The 23,448-nt window shown below is 49.2% G+C and overlaps 1 protein-coding gene across 1 annotated transcript in view; it reads right to left on the bottom strand.

The window, feature by feature from the left end:
• Positions 1–205: 205 nt before the first annotated feature.
• CA12 (carbonic anhydrase 12) overlaps positions 206–23,448 on the bottom strand; it is a 65,984-nt gene continuing 42,741 nt past the window's right edge. Inside the window, exons 3-11 of the mRNA XM_066344296.1 lie at positions 22,901–23,080; positions 21,929–22,071; positions 17,742–17,837; positions 15,384–15,447; positions 14,999–15,156; positions 13,690–13,816; positions 4,638–4,670; positions 3,704–3,791; positions 206–2,638 (exon numbers count right to left, since the gene is read on the bottom strand). Coding sequence (XP_066200393.1) covers positions 2,566–2,638; positions 3,704–3,791; positions 4,638–4,670; positions 13,690–13,816; positions 14,999–15,156; positions 15,384–15,447; positions 17,742–17,837; positions 21,929–22,071; positions 22,901–23,080 — 962 coding nt within the window. The 3' untranslated portion in view covers positions 206–2,565. The remainder of the gene's footprint in view (positions 2,639–3,703; positions 3,792–4,637; positions 4,671–13,689; positions 13,817–14,998; positions 15,157–15,383; positions 15,448–17,741; positions 17,838–21,928; positions 22,072–22,900; positions 23,081–23,448) is intronic.

The following is a 23,448-nucleotide window of genomic DNA, read 5'->3' as shown; positions in this document are numbered from 1 at the left end:
GGTGGCCTGGGCCGCACACGCCCTCGGCCTCCATCCTCAGCAAAGTGACGAAGTACTTCAGCTTGTTTTCCTTTGGAGCCAGGCTCTAAGCTCGGGATGCAGACGACATCATCATGCATTCCGACTGGTCACTCATCAGCATAGACAGGGGACTACAAAGTGCTTTGCCAATAGTAGTGCTTTCAGCTCACCTCCAAAAACTCAGTCGTGTGAAAAGTCTTTTATTTATGATTTCGCATATTTACAGTATGTGTTCATTACAATCATTCTTACAATAAATACGGAAGTGCTAAACAGCCTTCGTCACAGTGGCGATGGTCCATCTGAGGCACAGGGACAGGGTGCTGCAGACCCCCTGCTGCCCAAGCGCCAGCCAGGGGGCCTTCAGAGAGCTTAGTGAAGGGGAGAAGAACTTAAGGTCTGAACTTAAAATGGGAGTAATAGTCAATGCAGCAAAGAATGTTAAGAAAACGGGTACAGGTTTTTACTATTTTTACCAGATGACAGTAAAGAAACAAAGCAGAGAGACTCAAGACCCCGTTCGTCAGAGGCAAAGAAGCCAGCGCCCCGCCCCCACGCCTTCCCCAGCACTGGTTTGCTGTGGTGCCGCTGGTGTCAGCCGACTGAGTGCAAACCAGAGAAAACCTTCCCAAGTCTAAAGGCAGAACCTTAGGAACCCCATAAGGATGAGCAGGAATTGACTACTGATTGTGGAGCCTTCTGTTGCTTCCCTGGCTTTGTTCTGTCTCGGCCACGAGGACCAGAAGTGAGAGCCTGGGCTGTACTGAGGGAGGACGCGCAAGAGAAATGCACTGCTTCCCCACCCAGTAAACCTTTCTTTTTATCAAAAGCTACTGTGCCAGGTACAGTGATCTCTCTGTTCTCTCATACAATTCGTCCATAAAAGATGTAGCGAGCTTCTTGAGTCTGTCTCACAGCTCTGGGGTGGTGTATATTGGTTTCTGATTGGCATCTTTGGTCCAAGGCCGAGAAAGCATTACCTAATTCACATGCTCGGTCACCAGGGTTATCCCTGCTGCCACTTGTTCAGCACCAGGTATGCTAAGGGCACAGTCGGGACGCTACACCGGGCCCCAGTGCTGTTAGTCTCGTGAACGGCCACGTCTCTGTGTCTCCAGTAGGGCCTTTGTGGCCTTGCCTAGCAAACAAGCAAGCTACAGAGACAGAGGGCGTGCATCACCAGGAAAAGCTGTGACAGTAGTGAAAGGCAAAGACCTCTCAGAGTCGAGAGAGGAGCAGAAGGAAAAAATGACATCAGGAACCCTGTGCTTCAAGAAGACATTCGTGCTGTCAGAGTACTGGGAGTGAGACGGTTCTCTGTGGACTGGGAGGTGTGGACCTGGAGAGGCTGGTGGCGGAGGTCCTTCTCAGTCCTGGACCTTGCTGACCTCCATGGGCTCTCACATCCGTGGGGGGAGAGGGGAGGAGTTAAGTTTTCTCAGAAGCTGTCTTTGGGACTTGGGGGGAGACCACGAGGAATCTTTGTAACATGCCTTTAGCTTGGTCCGTAAATACCACACTGCCAGCCCTGGCACAGAGAACTGCCCGCTGTTTATACCTTGAAAATGCATTTTTACTAAGCCATGGCTCGACATCCTTGATGTCAGAGAAGTAGGTGGGTCCCAAGTCCAGGTTGACAGTAGGGACCCATGAAGGTGGCAGAAATGAAATTTGGGCAAAAGAAACAAAGCTCTTTAATCATTTTGCTTCTGCAGATTCTTAGAACTCCTATCTGCTCTAAGAAGAGAAAGCAGTGGTACCTTTTCAAGGAAGAGCCTAATTATTTATAAATCTGTACTGTATAAAACTGGCAGGAGGCCGGACTTAGGCTTAATATCCCGTCCTTCTCATATTTAGACCTTCTGAGACCTCAGATCGTGTGTGTCTTCCCATTCTCTCTCTCAGACCTATTCAGTGCCTCTGATCCAAAGGACAGGATTCTGAAGAGGCCTCTACTATCTTTTAAAGGATTTCTCTTGTTGTCTCATGCACCTTGACCCTTCCTGTATCAGTGTTTCCCCTCTCCCTAACTCCCCAAGTGCCAAGGTCAGACCAAAAGTTTGTCACAGTAGAAGGAAATCAGAGGAAGACAGCAATGCCTTCCCTGAGGAAACAAACCTGAGTCTCAAAAGCAACACCTAAGCAGAGTGGCACATTTCAAAGCTTGGACAAAGAGCAGAATTTCCAGGACATTTGACACCACGCTTGAGTGACCCCCTGGATAAAAATGTTTTTCAATCAGTAACATCCCCCACCAGTCGACATGGTTTGTGTCCCCGGAATCCAGCCCTCTTCCGGGTCTCACAAGATGAAGCAGACAGACACTCAGAGTTCCTGCCTCTGTGGTGGCTCTCCCCATCGGCAACTGCATGGCGGGTGGCTGCAGCGTCAGGATGAGGGGCACCCAGCCAGAGGCCGCGAAGGTCCGGGGTGTTGGCAGGTTGAGCTCCATAGAACTCTCAGGTATTTCAAGTGTCCAGGGAGCCACTGTGTGTAGCATCCAAAGCAAAGTTCTTCCGTGGACGTGCCTGGAGTGCTGGGGCCTCAGGCGTGGGTCTCAGTCTGCTTCCGGATGGCTGGTTTGTATATGACACCTTTAGTGTTGTCACATTTTTTGCTACCGGAACAAGAACACACGAGCCTTATTAGTTAAAGAGGAGAGAGAGGCCGCGTGCAGCCTGACTCGGCCATGAAATGAGGCAAGGTTTAGGGGTCACATTCTTCTCTTGGGGACCTTCCCCCAATTCTGTTGGTATTAGGAGGGAATGGCTACAAATCAAGCATTAACCGACACGGGACCTGTTCATTTTCTAATGTCTGACAATAGTAGATTTGCATTTTGAAGAAGCTCTCATTACCACCCTGCTTCAAAGCTTTGATTCCATAGCGGGGTTCCTGGCAGCCTTTCTTTTTATACCAGGAAAAATAAATTAGGTTTTAGGAAAAAGTAAATGTGACAATAAAACACATGAGCAAAGGACATCAATAGCTAACGTGAGTTGAGAAATCAGCTTTTCCTTCACTGTCCTTTGTGTACTCAGAAAAGACAAATACCATATGACTTCGCTTATATGTGTAACCTAATGAACGAAATAAAATAGAAACAGATTCACAGATACAGAGAATAGACGGACATCTGTCAGAGACTGGGTGAAATTGGTGAAGGGATTAAGGAAAAACAAAACAAAGAACCTCCCAGACGCAGACAACAGCATGGTGATTAGCAGAGGGAAGGGGTGGGAGCAGATAGAAGAGGGTCCAGGGGGATACGTGGAGATGGGAGGGGACTAGACTGTGAGGGAGGGGTAAACACACAGTACAATATACAGTATATAGATAAAAAGAAGAAAAGCAGATGTAAAGATCTTAGAAGGAAAACAGCCTCCTTGCTGCTTGTATTAGGCAAATGGGACCCCCTACCCCAGATCCAGAGACTTGCCCAAGCTTTTGGCAATGGCAGCAAGGCCAGCAGACATACTTCCAGTTCTGAGCACAATGACCCTTGAACCACCAGGCCTCATGCAAAGGAGGCCTGAGCAAGTGGTGTGTGGGAACCAGCACTCCTAGGATAAGTGTTGGTAAAGGTGAAGGGGCCCTTATTGTGCAGGCTGCCTTCCCGGACAAATTAAACCTCATGGACACATAAGCCACCCACTCCCGTTTCAAAGCAAACCCAGCTCACCTTCTCTTCCTTCTGAAAAGCCAAATGGATACTGCCAGAACAATGCAGATGCCAAGAACACCAGCCAGGGCCACCGAAAGAATGATTCCTGGTGAAGAGGCAGCGGACACGTGTTACACTCCTCCCTTCCCCTTCATCTCCTCCCGCAGCACATGGGTGTGAAGTCAGATGACAGCTGCATACCCACCCACCGAAGGGCGTCATTTCCCCACCTCTTCTCAGGTTCTGGTCTTTGGTAGCAGGACTGGCTGGATTACTCAGAGGGGGCCATTTGCAAATTGTGGTCATTCTCCAGCAGGGGTTCTCAAACTTGCATCAGGATCATCTGAAGAACTTGTTTAAAATGTAGATTTGGAGTCCAACCCCAGAGACTCTTGATTCAGTCTGGAGTGGGGCCCAGAATCTGCATTTTTACCAGACACCTCTAGCTGATGCTGATGTGCGTGGTCCGTACACCACACTTTGAGAAACCCTGGGCTACTGAATAAGAACTTACTCCATCTTTGCCTGCTGGATTTAAGGCCCATTGGGATGCCTCTTTATCAGGGCTGCTCAAGTTCCATTGCACAGCCCAAAACAACCAGAGACCCATCCCCAAGGTCCCCTAGCCAGTCACCCGACCTCCACGTTGGGCTCAGGCATGTTTTTAGGCAATGGCTTTCCACCATGGCCAACAGAAGATCTTAGATAGGCTCTGTGAATGTAAGCATGCTGTTCAGAGTGATTAGGTCTTTCATTAGGGGAGCATTTGATTGGCAGTTCATTTTTGAATCAAAGAGTGACTTGATCAAAGACCCACAGTGAGAAAGAGCCAGGAGCCATAGCAACAGCACAGAGAAGCAGAGAGGGTGGGCCAGAAGTCTCACAGGCACGATCACACCGAGAATCACAGTGAGCACCCAGCGGCAGCATGCACGGCCCGCCGGCCACATACCCCGACTCAGTCCTGCGTAGGTAATGTCTTGCACTTCGGGAGAGGAGGAAAAGATGGGAAGTTAACTGAGACAAACTGGTGGGTGTGACCAATGTGTCGAAGCTCTCTACCTTTTGGTTGGAGGTGCTAGGCTTATACAGACGAGGTAGGAGGAACTGCCCACCTCGGAGATTCACAAGTGATCCCTCCTCCTAATGCCCTTTAACCACAGCGTACTGTACTTAGCTTGGGCAAGACTTCAGCTTTTAACACAAAGTGGCCAAAATGGGAGGTGAGGAAGGATAAGAACCAGAGCCTGTCTGCCTCTCTGGTACCCACCTTCTTCCTCAGTAAGGGGTCTGCCCCGTCTGGCTGGCTGGGGCTAGCAGAGCTTAGTTGGAACATGTCACCAGACTTCTGCCCTGCCCCATCCAGTCTTGTCATGGATTGGTTCTATTTTTGCCCTGGCCCCACTGGATAAACAGGGGAAACACATCCACCACCCCAGCCTTCCTTCTGTGCCATGTGGAACCAGGGGACTGTGGCTTCTCTCAGCACGTCATTGTTGTAGATAAATGGGGTGAGTTAGGAGTCCTCAGTGGGCTGAAATAGTGTCCCTCTAGCTAAGGAGAAATCCCATTATCAACCTGTGGGGAACCTCCCTGGGGGTGGGTCACAGGTGACTCCATCTTCAGGGAGACAGAGAAGCCCGATCATGAAGCCTCCCGGGGTCGCCCCGCCTGCTGCTGCTCCCAGGTTCTCAGAACTACTCCCCGGGCTCCCGGGAAGACCCTCCGTCTACACAAAGTCTGTTCATATGGACCCTCCTGTCTGATGGCTTTCTGACTTCAGTAGAAACTTCTAGCATGTGTGTGTGTAGGGGTGATTGTTTTAGTTGACATTGGAGGCTAGAGCTGTGCAGAAGGTGGCCACTCAGCCCGACACTAAGGAGAGCCTGTGTCCTTAGAGTTCATAATGGCAACTGAGATCCTAGGTGAGGCCTGACCAAGTATGAGATGCCAGGCGAGGGCCAGGAACTTATCCCTGGGTCACTTGACACCCTAGGGAACCAGACTTGAGACTGCAGAGTGAGGTTTTGCTTGCCCTTCTGTTGTGGCCAGAGTCTGGCTGATTCCCTTACAGCCATCAGCCCTGGGTCCTTTCCCTACCGCCCTTTCCTACAATCTCTCATTGAGTCTGCATCTCTCTGGCCCACGGCTGCCCTCTGCAGTCTGGTTTGGCTTCCCCAGGTGGTCCTGGACTGTTGTAAGAATAAACAGCAGGTATGGAGAGGAGCTATCCACAAAGAACAGGGTTCTCCGGGCTCTTTGGCCACCGCTAGCAGCCCATGGCCTCCCACGTGGCAGAGAGTGGCTCCCCTCGTCTCATTCCCCACCCCAGGCCCTCTCTTCTAACCTGAACACAAGAATTTGTCTGTGAGTCTGGAGACACTCAGGACATGAGGTCCCCCCTGGGGGGAGTGTCGGGTGTTTGTATAGCACACGCTCTGTTCCATGCATGTCTGTAGCCTCTGTACATTATAATTTGGTATTTGGAGTTTTTTCTTTTTAAGGTACCTAGAGGCGACTAAGGCTTCTAGGATCTTAAAAACAACAACAAACCAGAAAACCTCCGACTAGTCATGGTTTCCTTTTCACACCTTTTGATGAAATACACTTTTGTTCTTTGTTCCTAAAACTCCAGATGCTTGTACCAAACGGGTTCTCACCACATAAGACTGTTAGTAGTAAGCCTAACCACTGGGCCAAGCCATCCAACTGGACATTCCTAAAGTCATCACTGTCACAGTCACCTCAAACATCCGGACATCCACAAGGCCCCCAGACAGCTGAGCAGCCCACTCTGGGGCTGGACAAGGGCCCTGGGCCGTGGTCTGAGGGAGCTGAGCAGAGTCTGCATGAGCAAGGCCTCCAGGAGTGGGGCTTTCTCAGGAGCCCGGTGTGCTGACTTTCTGGAGAGAGTTTGGCTTTCCTGGCTCACTGAGCAGTAAACCCCTTGGCTCTCTGTCAGGCCCTATAAGTAACAGCCTAATTTTATCCAGGCCTATAGCTGGGTTCCTTGCTTCCGGCCAACTACTTGTCAGGCCTCAGTTGCCTCTCCTTGGAAGAGCGAAAGGAGACCCAGCGACCCCGAAGACAAGGGAAGCCCCAGAGATGGGACAGATGCTTTCAGCTAAAACTTTGATGCAGCAAAAACAAAGCAGTTTGACTGATCAGGAAAAGAGCATAAGCTACTACGGAAGAGGAATGGTGGTGAGGGCGGCACCTCCTTAGAATTCTGGCCCCAGGCAGGAAGCCCCAGGCAGGAAGATGCTGGGATGCCATCCCCTGCCGGTTGAGACAGCCCCAACCATCAAGGAAGCAGGGCTTCTCGGTGGGACTGGATGAAGCCCACAGGGCTAGCATCCCATGGGAGGCAGATACTAAAGTATCTACTAATGAAAGGAAGAGGGGAAGCCAGGGAGACTTTGGGGGCACAGGGAGAGCTGTTGAGGTGACTGGAGAACTAGGGCCCAGAGAGAAACCATCACAGCAGAGCTGTACAGAACAGGCATCACAGATGGTGCAGGAGAGATAGAGCTAGAGAAATTCACCTACAGGTTAAACAAAGAAATGGTTTGTGTCTGAAGGGCAGATAAGACAAGTAGTCCCACTGAAGATCAATGGGACAGACAGGAGCAATGGAGACAGGCTGGTTGACAGAGATGGCCCATGAGAGCCACTGGGTGAGAAAGCAACTGAAGGGCCCCTGAACCCCTGGGGAAAGGTTGCACACGGTACAGACATGGGGAAGCCATGCCATCCGTGCTCCATAAAGCGCTCTGGTACGTGCCAGGGCAGGCAGAGAGAAGGCAATATGACACAGAAGGGAACCACCCAGACACAGAAGAACTTGACTGTCAACATGCCTCGCCCAGGAAGGTACAGACCCCCAGAGAAGATCGGCAGGCCGCTTGCCCCAGGGGCACTGCTACCTGGTCTGGCTGGCTCAGGAGCTGTCTTCCACTGGCATCTTGCTGGACCGAGGGATGCTGGTTAACTGCTTTTGAGGTCTTCTGAAGCCTCAAGTGCAAACAGAAGTCCAGCCGGAGGAACAGTGCCTCTCTGACACAGCTTGCGGTTCCTGGAACACGTCTAGTATTTTCTAGTTCTATTTGCAATTCTGTTTATTCAAACAGAATTTTGAATAAAAAGGAATACAGCCTTTTTCAAAGTATTACTTTAAAGTATGGACTGTTTTTTTTTTTGTTGTTGTTGTTTTTTAATTTTATTTATTAATTTTTAGAGAGGAGAGAGAGGGAGAGAGAGAAAGGGGGAGGAGCTGGAAGCATCAACTCCCATATGTGCCTTGACCAGGCAAGCCCGGGGTTTCGAACCGGCGACCTCAGGGTCCCAGGTCGACGCTTTATCCACTGCGCCACCACAGGTCAGGCAAAGTATGGACTGTTTTTGTAGGTGACATGTTACATAGTGAAAATAGAGGCAGGGAGAGTTTTGGTAAGCCAGTTTCGAATGGTAAAACTCTTTACGATGAAAACACATGTCGTGGACTCAAGTAACTGACATGCTAGCCCTTCCTTTGGATGATGCTTTGGTAAGAAGAGCAAGGAAGATGCCTTCAGTAACTGCAGAACATTACTGTCTTTGGGGTACATATTTAACTGGGGACTTTTCCTTAGTAACACTGTAAAGAAATAACCCAGTAAAGAAATAATTTCTACAAACAAATCTTCCAACAAGATACCACCAGATTACATGAGGGAACTAAGTGGTTTTCTACAACCATGATCGGGACCGAGGGCTTTGCCTTCCAGAAGCAGGTATGCAGGCCCAGGAGAGAGAGCCACGCTGCTCTGAGGGACCTACATCCTGGGCGATGACACGGGTTACAGTGCCAGCCTGGGGCGTGTAGCACTGTCCGCTTGCTTTGGTGGCCGGGCTGCTCGTGCAGACAGAACGATGGATGGGCCTGGGGCGTCTTATCCCTGTCAGGCCAGAGCGCCAGAAAGCCTGAGAGCATCTCTAGGCAACTCCCTCCCGGAGCTTCAGAACTCGGCAGTTAAATCTGATCTTTCATTTTTCTTAAACAAATAAATTGATTTCAATGCTGTTGGCAAACTGATCACAGCAGAATAAGACAGAAGTAAAATTTAACAGTTGGTCAGACTTATGTTCAAATCATTCTGCAGAGAAGGCGCTGGTGAGGGGAAGGGGAGGAAACAGATTGGTTACATTCTTTCAAGCTCGTCCTGTGCGCCAGGCACAATGCCAGGCACAAAAAGTGAGTAAGATGGCAACGGTCCCTGTCCTTTAGGAGCTTGTAGTGTGTGGATAACACATATTTTTCCTTTTTCTGAATGGTAATAAATCTTATCCTGTGGTGCGCTAAGACTCAAAAAGAGAGCACACTGTTCTGGCCTCCCTGAAGGAGGAGACTGTGCCTCAGGGGAATGCGGAAGACTTCTGGGAGGATATGACGAGAATTGAGTCTTGCAAGAATTTTCCAGGTAGAAGAGGTGAGGCACACTCCAAGGGGAACAGTGTGAGCGTAAGTAAAGGGTGTGCATCCATGAAAGCAGCCGCCATGTTCAGGGGGGCCCATCGTAGTGTGGACGGTGCCGGGGATGTGGTGCTGGGAAGACCAGCTGGCCACCTCACAAAGGGTATTCCTGCTCTCTGCCCAGCCCCTCTGCCCACTGTCTTTTCCGAATATGGTCTGCTCTGTGCCAGAGGCTTGTTGTGAGGAGCAAGATAACATCCGTGCTGGACTCTGTTCCCCAGGGGGCCTAGCTGGGGTGTGCTCAGAAAGCATGTGGTGTGTTAAACTGCATTAGCTGAAGGGACTAGGACTTTGCACTTTGCAGCTTAGCATGTTTGATGATTACTCCTGACTCTTCAGCCCCCTGTATCCAGGGGGCGTTGGAAGGTGGTAACTCCTCTGATCTTTCATTTGGGTACTTTGGAAGAATGGATACATATATTTTATTTATAAACAGGAACTTTTAGAAACACAGGGTCAATAAGCACAAAACATACACTCTAAAAATTATCAAAAAAATAGATAATTAGCCATCTCAGCTTTGTAAGATTTTTTTTCTATCTCTTTTTTAAAGGTTTTTATAAAACTACCCAGTTCTCATAGGGTCAAGCAGATTCTAAGCATGCAACACCACAGATCTGCCGTGGGCGCCCTTGTCTAAGTGTGTCTCGGCCGGACCCCGCTCGCCGCGGGGTGACATGCAGCTGCTCAGAGCAGGCCCACTAAAGACATGATTATAGAAACTTTCTGGCTTGCTCTTGCCCCTCAACTTTCCCTTGTCTTGGCAAGGGAATAACATCAGTATTTAGGTTGGATAGGCTCTTGCTATATTGCCCATCACCACCTGGACCCAGTGTTGGTGTCTGTAGGTATGAAGGAACCGAGACTTGGATCCCTGGGCTGTGACTCTGCTCTGCGGTCACCCTCCTTCCTCACGTTGGGTGCCTGACTCCCTGCGAGATCTGCACGGTCCCAGAATGTGTTCCCTCTCTCCGGGCTCCTGCATTAAGGACGATGAGTCCCGTTTCTCCTCTTCAGCTCAAGCGTTCCATTTGTGCCACTTGGAAGAGGTGACTTTTAAGAGCTGAAAAAGGTGCCTGGTATGACTTTCACCTCTCCATAAAGAGCGGGCATTTTAAAGGCAACAAACAACAACATTTACAAGAGGAAGCCTTGTGCAAACGGGAGGGAGAAGAATGCTGAAGGGTTTCTGGAGAAAGGTGCTGCCTGGGAGACTCCAGGGCCCCGATGAAGAGCTCTGTAACCTTAAGGAGGAATACTTCTCTCGTACCCACTTCTCTCAGCCTGGGCAGGCCCAATTATATAAAAAGAACACTCACATTCTAAAAGAATACGGGGACCAGAGTTTCTCTTGGGTGTGACTGTTCTACATTAGTGACCCCAACCGTATTGTTTCAGGGGTCATCATCGCCAGACTGTAGATGTCATGCTGGAATAGGATAAATAAAGGCCAGGGCGTGTGATAAAACTCCAGAATGCTGTGATAAGAGTGGGAAAAATGAGTCTGGGCTGAGAAAAGTCATCGTACAACCCCTGGGAAGTAGTTCCCACTGAGGGGCGATTATGCTCCTCCTCTGCCTGAAACAGTCGGCTGTGTCTGGAGACATTTTGGGCGTTACACTGGGGGGATGCTACAGGCATGCAGTGGTAGAAGCCAAGGGTGCTGCTAATGCTACAGTGCACAGGACAGCTCCCCCCCCCCCCCCAAGAATTATCCAGCCTCCAAATGGCAATAGTACCTGAGCTGGAAAACCCTGCCCTGGGGCTAAGCCTTGGTTAGACTGTACCCCTCCTGAGGACAGAACCAGGTCCTGTACTCCCTTCTGAGTGCAGCAGAGCAGAAAGCAGGGTCAGGTCAAACAGTTCAGTCCCAGTTGCTCCAATTTGGTTAAATCCCAGCTCCTCCTCTCAAAGTCTATGTACTTTCTCTCCCAGAGGATTTCTTTAACATCACTTTTCTCCTGGTGAACATTTCTAACTCCATAGTTCCTGATAACTTCCAGAGAACACCCTGAGTAAACCACACCTAATTACAAACATGCGTCAGGGCACTGAGTACAATAGCTGAGTCCAGATTGCCCCAGGTTGACAGCGAGGAACAGGCTCACCGGTGCGTTTGAAATGGCAGGCCCGAGGCCGCTTCGCGGTGGTGTGTGAGGCCCTCGTGAGCGCAGGCGCCACGGCCGCGTGAGGTTTGGGTTCCACTCCTGTGGGGCTGCCACCCGTTGTCCTTTCTAACAGCCCTGTTTGTTGCCTGTATCTTATGGAAGTGAGAGGGAGGGAAGAATTCTGGTCAAGTTTCTATAATCAGCCTCCAAATGAACAGGTTTGCCTTGGACTGCCGTGGACTCTCCAGTGAGAGAGCTGGGCCCAGCCTGGGCTCCGGAGAGCAGCAGCTCTGGGTGAGCTGTGCAGGAGGGGCAGTGACAAAGCTGCATTTGGGCTTTGATTGTGATGTCCTAAGCAGGGACGTGGTCTATGGGCTTCTGCCTAGAGGCCCACAAGCTCCCTTAGCCAGACTGGGAGGGTCTACCAAAGCGCTCTGCTACACCCCTAACTGCACCGCCCACTCTATAAGCGCCAACTTAGACCTGAGCCAGTCTAAGAAGATGGCTAATTACTCCCAACACCACAGTTCATCGCTACAAGTAGGGGGTTACTCTGGGATGTCAGAATCATGTTTCTGCATGGTTTCTTCCGATCCTCTGTAACTGCCCTTAACACTTGCCCCTGCAACGTAAAGTCAGGATGGACAGTTGTTAGAGTCCACTAACATGCATCGTAACACGCTAGCGCTGGAAGGTCGTTAACACAGCTAGTCCAACCTGTTATCCTGTGGCCGAGGAAACCAAGGCCAAAGAAAGGACAGAATTTGCCACCTCATTCAGCCAGGAGGAAACAAAGTATCTGTCACCTTATCCCCTGTGACTTGTGTAGGTCAGCCCAGAGAACAGAGCTGATGATTATCCTCGAATCACAAGCAAACTTCTACTTGATCTATGTGGGCAAAGTCCCTTCTCTGCAGGCAGAGTTTTTTCTTTTATTTAAGAGTTGAGGTATTTCCATTTAACCTTGGACTACTATGTACCACGTTTTGAGGACAAGGAAAAGAAGAAGTTATATCCAGGATAGGTCAAAGGGACCAGGCTGTCCATTGGAGGCATTTCCTAGGGATGCTGTCATGGCCATCATCATCTATATTCACAATCTTTAGGAAGGTCTGTTCACAGATTCAGTTTTCAGAGCAGAAAATAGAAGGAAAGAAGGAAACTACCTTAACTAAGTGGTATCTGAAGAGGAGAACACAAAAGATACATTCTTGGGCAGTTCTTGATTAAATAATGGACAGAGAAAGACATAAGTGAGCCCAGATGTATGAGTCAATTCAGAAGGACATGTTTCTAAAGTTTCCTGACGAGGGCTTTGAAATATAATCTTCATATGTTCAATTAAGCATAGGAGGTGATATTTATAATCTCACACATTAAGAAAGGAACAAACAAGGTGTACCAGGAGAGACAAGGGGAGCTGGTTTTCTGGCAAGTGGATTAATGGCCACCTTTAACTATGAACACTTGGCCCAGTTTGGTCACAAATGATGTGTAAGAGGATAAAGTGGTACTTTCACGGACCTACCTGCTCTGAGCACTCCGGGCTCTCAAGTCGGGAGCAGCTCAATTATCTACAGTGAGACAGTAAACTTGGAGGTTTGAAGAAGGGTGTGAACCCCTTCCCCCCTTTCCCAGACCCCTGGCTTCCAGCAGTACTGATGTAGGTACTGAGCGAGTGAAGATGTTAAATGTCCTTCTGGGGAGTTATGGTTACAGATTGAAAGGAAGAACTGAGCTTCCATAGCATTAGAAAGAAAGCAAACAAGTTTCACTCAATATAATAGATCCTGTGTGCCTGTGCTTAAGCAAACTTCGAGGAGATGAGCCAACAAGGCAGTGAGTGCAGACGGGCCCTGCCACATTAGACCATGAGCTGCTTGTGACCGTGTATGTGACTCCTTTCAAAAGAGCATCCCTGGGCACTGATGGTACTGGTGGTGCCGTAAGTCACCTAACAAGGCTGAAGATGGGCCTGAAGCTAAGGAAGCCTAGACTAAGAAGTTAAGCATGTGATCTCATGAAAAGGGGGCTATCATATGCCTTAGGAGAAGGGGTAGGTCTCCAGAGAAGAGCAGTCCCCCCGAACATTTTTTCTTCCCTGTCCATGGGAGAGTCCCAGACTCAATGAGGGCTCTGGTCCATGTGCCCGGAGGCCTGGCCTGTGCTTCCCTACAGAGGCCCAGGGAAGTCGGGAGCAGTGATGGGAGACCTCAGTAAACCCACACATGATAGATCCTCGTGTACCCTGGTTCCCCTGGTGGCTAGAGTGCTCTTAACCCACCCAAGGGCATCTGGGACAGAGCGTGAGGGCAGGGCCCCGACTTCATACTGAATGGACGTCTTGCCCTCCCCACCCCCATACACACCCTGCATGTCCTCACCTGGTCGGAATGAGATGTACACCAACCTCTCATCAAACTTCTGGACCCGCCGGAAGTTGTTGACCATTGCTCTGGGGGATGAGTCATTCTCGTGTGTGCAGTACAGAGCTGTCTCCAGAGCCACCAGCTATGGGGAGAAGAGCAGACACACACCCTGTGGGCAGAGTGGCAGCTCCCTGCCTGACCTCTAGGAGGAGGACACTACCAGCTCTCACCCCCATGGCCTTGGTGGAGACACGGTAGAAAGTAGCTGGGAAAGCCATGGAACTGCTACCCTGCCCCCCGGGCATCTGGACGACTGGGCCTGGGGGAGCTGACCTGTCTTCCCGCCTCCCAGGCTTTGGGGAAGGTTAGTGCTGTTAGCTCCAGTTTGTGCCTGAAGTCTGCCCTGCAGGAAGGAAAATCCGGGGTGCTGGCGGGGCTCCTCAGCCTCTTCCAGAGCGTGATTTGGAACCAGAGGGGTTTGGGGTTCCTTATTCTGATGGTCCCATCAGAAGGAACAGAAAGAAGGAGGTGAGAATTTAACAGGTCATCTGACTGCCAGCTCCATGGAGTATTCATATACCCACATAGATTATATAATCTGTTTCCAAGGCAGTTTCTGGGTCAGGAGTTTACTGCTTCCCCCCAACATTTCTGCTCTTGATTCATCACATCTTTATTCCTGTCCGCCTACCTGCTGCCCTTGATCTAGGTTACTCAGATCAGTAGCTCATAGAAGAGAAGGAGCTGCAGGGACGGGTAGGTGGGCCGTGAGCCAGTGTGCAGTGCTGCCCCAGCTCTTGCCAGCCTCTTTTCTTCCTGACACACTGAGGCCGTGGAGTTAGAGGGACGGGCAGCGACCTGGAACTCTTAGCTCTGTCGCTAACCAGGAGTGATCCTGCAAGTTTTCCTCAACCCTCCAACCATCACTGTCCTCACTAGACTGAGCTCCTTGTGGGTGCAGAACCTCACTTCTCAGTGCTGCAGTCCCAGCTTCCCAGTTTGTGAGATGATGTAACCTGATCCTACCTACTTTATCCTGCCCTTGTCCAGGGACCATGTGCTCCCGGGGCGAACACCACCCACTGAGCGTATAGTAGGAAATGCAACTTAACAACTCTTTTTTCAAGAACTGTGGCGATAGATTCATTTTCCTATTTGACTTGCTGCCCCACACATAACTTCTGCTGCGCTTCCCAGGCACCTGTGACATTTGGAGAGGTTTTGCATAAGCTTGTCTACGAAACTCTAAGCTAGGAAAGCAAGTCATTGATTATGATATGGGTGATACCATGTGGTCTCTGACTTGGAGGGGTACGACACTTACCTGCTCCTTGGAAATCTGCACGGGGTTCCTGAAAACTGTCCAGAGCACATTGGGGTTGCAAGGAGGTGTGGTCAGGGACCCTTGGTAGCGATAGTACTCGGCAGGCCTCTGCGGAAGCAGCTCTTCAATGCTGAAACCCGGAATGTACACCTCTTGGCCTGGAGAGAAATGTTGGGGGATGGTGTCATCCTTGCTTCTATGGCAGTGGGGCAGCTGAGCATAGGACTGAGCCTTGAAATGGGAACCAGCCTCTTTCTGGGCCATCTGACCCAAGGACCTAGTCACAGACAACACTTGCCTTCAGCATTCATTTTTCTTCGGGTCACATGGGAGTCACTTCATCCTTTTCCTACAGAGGGTGAATTAATATCCCAGGACCCCTCACCTTTGTACTTTACATCTTGAAGGTGACTGAAGATCTTGTCGTAGGAAGGATTGAAGGAGCCCTCCTGCAACAGAGAAGGGGCGGGTTGAACTGGGACAAGGTTCTATAGGCTGGGCCGGGACTGACAGTGCTAATAAAAGGGCTCGGGTGGGGGTACATGGTCACCACTGCCAGGCCCTCCCTGAAGAATGCCCCGTCCTAGGACACATATGATGGGTCCTAGGCTGGTACAGAGTTGGTGGAATAGTCCCTGCCCTCCTGTAGCTCAGGGTATAGTTTCCAGCCCAAGGTGTTAGGGCCTGAGTGTCAGTGGTGGGATTCAGCCAGTTTGCATAGGTTTAGCAGAACCGATACCTAATTTTTTGTTGAGTTTGACGAACCGGTTGTTAAAATGGAAGTTGTAATCAGGGTTCTCTCTAAGGTGGGTGCCTGGGCAGCCGCCCAATGTGGAAATCACAAATTTACATTCCTTACTCTTTTTTTAACTTTCATCTGTGCAACAGCATATTCTAAGCACCGGTAGTGATGTTCATTCCATCCATAGGTGAAAAAAATTGCAAGTGAGGACGCCAATCAAGAAGCAATATGAGCCTCACCAGGTGGTGGTGCAGTGAATAGAGCGTCGGACTGGGACGCGGAGGACTGAGGTTCGAAAACCCGAGGTCGCTGTCTTGAGTGTGGGCTCATCCGGCTTGAGCAGGGGCTCACCAGCTTGAGCACGGGGTCACTGGCTTGAGCGTGGGATCATAGACATGACCCCACGGTGGCTGTTTTGAGCCCAAGGTTGCTGGCTGGAGCCCAAGGTCGCTGACTTGAGCAAGGGGTCACTTGCTCTGCTGGAGTCCCCCCCACCCCGGTCAAGGCACATATAAAAAAGCAATCAAGGCCCTGGCCGGTTGGCTCAGTGGTAGAGCATCGGCCTGGCGTGCAGAAGTCCCAGGTTTGATTCCCGGCCAGGGCATACAGGAGAAGCGCCCATCTGCTTCTCCACCCCTCCCCCTCTCCTTACTCTCTGTCTCTCTCTTCCCCTCCCGCAGCCAAGGCTCCATTGGAGCAAAAGATGGCCCGGGTGCTGGGGATGGCTCCTTGGCCTCTGCCCCAGGCACTAGAGTGGCTCTGGTAGCAACAGAGCGACCCCCCCGGAGGGGCAGAGCATCGCCCCCTGGTGGGCTTGCCGGGCGGATCCCAGTCGTGCGCATGCGGGAGTCTGTCTGACTGCCTCCCCATTTCCAGCTTCAGAAAAATACAAAAAAAAAAAAAAAGGCAATCAATGAACAACTAAGGTGCTGCTACAAAGAATTGATGCTTCTCATCTCTCTCTCTGCCTGCCTGCTTGTCCCTCTCCCTGTCTCTGTCTCGGTCACATACATACACACCCACCACACACACACACACACACACACACACACACACACACACAGAAGCAGCAGCAGCAATATGTAAACATCTTAACAGTTTTATTGTTTTTTTGTAAGGTATTATTTAATATTTTTAATTAATATTTTAGAACTCTTATATTCTAGTTTTGTGTGCCTCTTTTATTGTTCTTATTTAAGTATTAAATGTATGAAAAAATAAACTACCTTTCAGTATATCATTTCTTTATACTTAAAACAGTCATTAGGGGAGAGTTCTGGTTGCTAAATTATTTGAATCCCAGCACTAGTGAGTGTCCTAGGGCAAGGAATATAGCTGGTGCTCTTGATGACCTGGCTGTGAGCCTGAATGCATCTTCTCTCACCAGAACTTAAGGGAGCTTGAGTTCATGAAGCCAAGTCATGCAAGTAAGCATGTTGAAAAACAAGGGCCATGCCGTCTCATTAAGGAAAAATAATGCAAGTGAATCGGGAGATATTCCCACTTTCTGAGATTGGGAAAGAACTCATTCCAGGGTCCACAGAAAGGATGGAACTTGGATACCAGGAGTGCGTCAGGAGTTCCAGCATCTGCTGGTGCAGAACTGAGTGATTCCCATCCCCATCCCCACACACATACTCACACACATACTCACACACATACTCACACACATACACACACATACTCGCACACATACTCACATATCCTATCCAGCTGAACAATCCCATGTCTTATGCAACAGGGCTGAGAACTAGGGCTCAGTTTTCCAGTGTCACAAAGGACATGCCCATTTCTGCTGCCCTGCCACAGAAAGTGCTGCCTTCAGGCCAAGAGAGAAGGAACTCTATGGGGAACAGGACATGCCCCTGTTCTGGAGACAAGACAGCCAAACTGGGCGTGAACCATGCACATCCAACAGACAGGTGTGCATGGAACCACATGCCACATCTAATATCATCCAAGCTCCAAATTTCACGTAAAATCCCTTTTAACATCTCTTACCTCTATAAGAACAGCTAGGACAGCAAGGCCTTCTGACTTGTTACTGGCGCTGCTGGCGTTGGGGTACAGGTCCGAGTTATAATGGACAATGTGCAGCTGCAATAGGCAAGAAGTCACTTATGAGGGGGTGGGCAATTCATGGTAACCTTTTGCTTTTGCAGGAGACTGAAATCCAGTGGGGAGGACAGACCTCCCCCCAGGGAGATTACGCCTCTCAGACCCTCCCCTCCCGGCCTTCTTGGTTTCCCTTTCCCCCGTTCCTCCCTGCAGACTCTGCCAGGGCAGACTGTCCATCTTATTAATGCATTGCCTCTCGGGGTCTGATATGCTGCTTGGGAAGTACCAGGTGCACAATAGATACTGACTGACTGAATGAATGAATGAATGAGTTTTATACTAGCCATGAAAAGTCCTGGGTACTTTGAAGCACTTCTCCCTTCTGGTTTTTTACTTGTTTTGGAGCCTAGGGCAAACTGGTTTCTTGTGATCTGCAAGCAGTGGGGCTGGGGCAGTAAACCTCTAACTGTCGCTTAGTTGTAATTGTATCCAGAGTAGGACACACATTTATCCCTTGCAGGGGTCTCAAACTCACGGCCCGCTGCGGCCCGCCGAACAATTTTGTGCGACCCGCAGACTAATCCACGAAGTTCAAAATATTTTGGATAAAATTAAGTAAGCCTAGGGGATTAGTCTGCGGGCCGCACAAAATTGTTCGGCGGCCTCGAGTTTGAGACACCTGCCTTAGGGGGAGAAAAATCACAGCATGTTTTTATAAAGGTTTCACCAGCTATATTTTTTTAAAATTTTAATTTATTGTGTTGATATGCTTTCAAGTATCCCACTCAATATCATACCCTCATCAGCCATAGTTTAACTGGCCACAAAACAAAACCGTTGTTCCATGAATATAGACTTTTACCTTCACATGAGAAAAACCTAAACTCATTTTTTTTCAGAGCAGAAATTGTCATTATTTAAATGAGGAAAAGAGAAATTTTTGAAGAATCTTAGGTGTAAAAAGTCTAGGTGAGGTCACATCCTCTCGACGAGCAAGCTCTTTCTCCACCGTGTGAGACCCAGTGAGAAGACCACTACAGGCCAGGGACGGAGCTGTCACCACCAGCCCATTCTGCCGGACTGATACCTGGGACTTGAAGCTTCTAGAACTGTATTAGCTACTACAAGTAAATCCACTATTGGTCACTTGCGTACAAGCCTCTGTATGGACAAAAGCTTTCATTTCTCCATGATAAACAGCTAGGAGTGGAACAGCAGAGTTACAGACTGGCTCGGAAGTCCAAAGATGTTGGAAGAACAATGTAGGACTCTACAGAAGACGGTGTTTACATATGGAAAGGTACAAACGTCTTTGTATGAATAAGCTAAATTGCTGCGCTCCAATAAAGTGCAATAAATACACTCAAAGGCCACTCTCTACCCTATTCCCTACAGATTTTACTGTCATTTTAATAGTTGGATGTTTTTTTTCTAATTCCTCTATAACTGGGCCCAGTGATGAGGTAACAGTTAACACGGCGGAAGAAAGCTCAGTAGCTGGGACCATGACTTCCTGGAAGAAAAGTTCTGTATGGGTTCTGGCACATCCTCTTGGGAGCAGTGATGGTACAACAATTAACTTTCCCTTCTGGGTGTGGGACACTAGAGATAATGCTAGAGACAGAGGGAATAAGATCCAGGGAGCCAGTTCTACTGATGTTGTTTCACTGGGGACAATGCAATTGAAGATTGGATGACATGGAGATGGACATAATGCTGTTGCCAAGACAACAGCCCAAAGGACCTCCTTACAATTAGAAATGTGGAAAGAGAAGTATATAGAAGATACAGGGGTTCTCTTTATTGGGCTTAAATTCTTTATCTGTTTTCCTCACATGTATTAATACATTGTCTAATATTTGGTCTTAAGTGAAAAAAAAAAAAAAGCCTAAGTGAGCACTAAGACATAGTTATGACAAATTCTGCCAATGTTTAACTTGATTTTTAATCCTAAAGGTGGTACCACTTGTTCTCTAAAAAAACTGTATTAGTAAATAGATCTATAGATATAAAACATGCATTTTTTGTTGATTCTTTGCCTCTTGTGACTGTGATACATTGAAATTTTCTCTCTTGTTTTTCTTTATCCATCTCTTTTACTATTGTATATGATTATATATAGAATTCAAGAATATTTTATTGACTACAGCTCAATGTTCCCTACTTTTTAAGTGGCCCTTTCTAATTCTAATTTTTAAAAATTATATCGCCTGACTAGGCGGCGGCTCAATGGATAGAGCGTCGGACTGGGATGTGAAGGACCCAGGTTCAAGACCCCAAGGTTGCCAGCTTGAGCACAGGCTCATCTGGTTTGAGCAAAGCTCACCAGCTTGGACCCAAGGTCGCTGGCTCGAACAAGGGGTTACTCGGTCTGCTGTAGCCGACGGGCAAGGCACATGTGAGAAAGCAATCAATGAACAACTAATCCGTCGCAACGAAAAACTAATGATTGATGTTTCTCATCTCTCCTCTGTTCCTGTCTGTCTGTCCCTATCTATCCCTCTCTCTGACTCTCTCTTTGTCTCTCTAAAAAAAAAAATTAAATAAAAATAAATAAAAATTATATCAAATTATAATTATTGCTTCTTTTAAGTGGTCCTATTAGCAGCTCCTACTTCACCATCCTCTCCCCCCACCCCAAAGGACATAGCCTCCTATAGTGCCCTACGCCATCCTGGTCTGTCATCACTTTGACAAATGGAGCAGAATTCTATATGGCTAAAACCCCAGAAGTCCTAGAGCCTTATTTCTCTTTATAGCTGGCCTTTGAACTTGTACTCTGTCTTACCATTTTCCTCACTGTGTTGAGATTAAATCAAGAGCAGGTGAAGATTAATACAAACAAAAGAAATTCCCTGCTGAGAGGATTAAGGGTTTTCTTATATAGACTGAATCCAGAAGAACCTTTACACTCGGAAGGGCCCTCCATAGAGAATCTATCACTTTAGGGTTAACTTGATGTATTTTCTCTGTTACTGACACTTATGGCCCATCTTTACCAAACTCTTGGTCTGATGATGTCAGCAGAACGTACAATAACTAGAAATATTTTTAAATGTCCAAACTCTCCCAGCCTATACCCTAACTCCTTCTTTATTCCCCATGGGAAAGGAGGAGCCTCCAGATTGCAATTAGCTGGGAAGAACTCACAGTCTCGGAGATTCAGAGGGCGGTGTGCTCTGAAATATGTGCACCTCCAGCAGTGCCATTCTATTTGGCCAGAATTATAGTCCCTCATTTGTAATTCAACCTATAATTAGCCTGAGACATTAACCAGTTCAGCAATTAAGAACAGAGGAGAGTGATCATGTCGGTATTTACTATGGGCTCCACTGGCTAATCAGTAGTATTTATCTCCTTGTATTGCCCTGTAAACATTCAGAACACTCCCCCAAGTTCAAGCCCATGGGAGCTCTGAAATAGCAACTGTACCCCTCTGTCCCCACTGTATGTGCTGCGTCTCCCTGTTTTCCTTTGGCATCCTGAGGGGCTCCATAGCATAATGCTCTGTTGAAGTCCCAAGCTATCCTCAGTGAGACTCCGGTTGCCATAATACCCTGAACGTTATGAGGCCAGTCATCCCTTGATTTGTGGCCAAGGAGAAGAAAAGCCCTGGACCTGGGTTCCCAAGTTCCCAGCACAGCCCGTGTCCAGGGAAAGGAAAGATGGGATGGGAAAGACCTAGGCAAACAGCATGGCATGTGGCGAAAGACTGAGGCGTTTTGGGGAGCTATTAGCCTAGTATGACTCAGCAGTGGGGTGCATCAGCGAGACCCGCTGGCTGGATCTTACTCTGTGCCAACTGAAGGGTGATGCCTAGAAAAGGGGCATATGTGTCCCACTGTGCCCCCTGGGAGCACTGGCTCCTGAGCAGCACCGCTCAGTGAAAGACAGACACACTCAGCCTGTTTAGGAGATGGAGGGGACCAGGACACTGCAGAGGAGCTGCAGGGTGGCTGGAGTCGCTGCCCCTTCCTCGCTGCCGACGGGGCCTGTGTAGGTGTAGAGAGCGTGAAGGCAGTGCCCCCTCCCCCGCCCGTGCTCTGATCTTATCTGCACACCAGCCCAGTGGAAGAACGCCAGATCGCCTACCGCTGGGCAGCTTCTGCCAGCCTGGCCACCCGACTCACCTCGGCAGCGAAGTGCTTCCCACCAACAGTGTGCTCGGAGCCGTGGGGGTCGTTCTTGTTCCCCCAGTGCAGGTGCAGCTGGGTGGCTCTGTAGAGGGAGGGGAGGCCCTGGACATACATGCCCGGGGGCAGCTCCAGCTTCGCTGTGGGGAGTAGAGGGCACCTTCAGAGTCAGGTAGCCAGCACCTGCCCGGGGCCAGACAGGCGGCAGGTGGATACAGCAAGATGGAGACTACAGAGACACAGCCTGTGGGTCAGAAACCTGGCCTCCTTCCTGGAGGACGTCCCTAATTCACCAAAGCAATTCCAGCGGCTCCAGGACCTTCTTGGTCCCCCTTGGAAAATGGGGCAGGAACACTAATACTAGACCAGTGGACGGATGTCTGTTTACATGTCCATACATTGCATACCTGATTAGGAAGACACAACCTTTAACGAAGTACCTGCCAAGCTGCAGAATTTGATCACAACAACTAGTATAAATATAATAATAATTGCTATTTCTGAAGCATCTATAACAGATCCCAACATAGTAACATCTCATCTTCACAGTACCCACTAATATGCCCATTTTCCGGGTGAACGTTCAAGGAGGTCATGAGGACTCCAGCCAGAATGCAAATCCAGGTTTGACTCGAAGCCTGGATGTGTTGCGTGCTTGCAACGAACTCAGTGGCTCCTTGAAGTCATGGTGCCTAAGAATTCACTCCCGCACCTCAGCCAATGGCCAAATGGCTCAGGCCTGTCTCTTCCCCCATCCCAAAACACGTGCTTCTTCTGAGAGGTGCCATCCTGGCAGAAAGGCCTGAGCCCAGGGCCTTCAGCATCCCCTGGACAGATTGGCCTGGGCCTCCCCCACGGGCTCCCCTCGCCCCCTCCCCTCAGGCACCTCAGTGGTGCCCCTCCCCTGGCAGGCAGGGAGCTGAGGGGAGCTCACACATCCCCTGCAGATCTCTGAGGTCTCTCCCTCACCTGAATGGCCGTTGTTGGTCAGGATAAACTGCTCATTGTCAGACACGTTGTAGCCTAGGAACTCCAGGGGCACGAGGCTGGCGTCGTACTGGAGGATGTCACTGTGCAGGTCTATTGGGGACTGCATCAAGCCCCCACAGGATGGGTAGTTCTTGGGCCAGTTCTTCTCCCCGTCAGGACCTGGAAGGAGAGGTTCAAGCCCAAGATTTACTCAGTTTTCCTCACCTTTTATTTCTGTGTTCAATATAATTACTCCTTTTCTCTTCTTAACCCACAGAGGTAAGTTCTTCAAGGCTCAGAGATCTCAGCCTACAGAATCGGATCCAACAAACGCCTTAAGACGTTTGTTGCTCTTGACTTGATGTGGGAAAGAAGGACTAGAGCAGCCCCATGCCAGGGACTAGGGCCACTGAGCTAGCCTTTACTTTGTCCATTGTTCATATTTTGACACAATACACATTTTCTCCACACGAAGACCTACTGACTTTCAGCAATTTATCTATTATGAGCAGGGATTGCTCTGGGTCTTAAGGCTGCCAGGTTGAACA

The sequence above is a fragment of the Saccopteryx leptura genome, chromosome 6, assembly GCF_036850995.1.
Source record: "Saccopteryx leptura isolate mSacLep1 chromosome 6, mSacLep1_pri_phased_curated, whole genome shotgun sequence".
Taxonomy (NCBI): Eukaryota; Metazoa; Chordata; class Mammalia; order Chiroptera; family Emballonuridae; genus Saccopteryx; species Saccopteryx leptura.
Note: the sequence above shows the minus strand (reverse complement) of the source record. Positions and strands in the feature narration are given on the sequence as shown.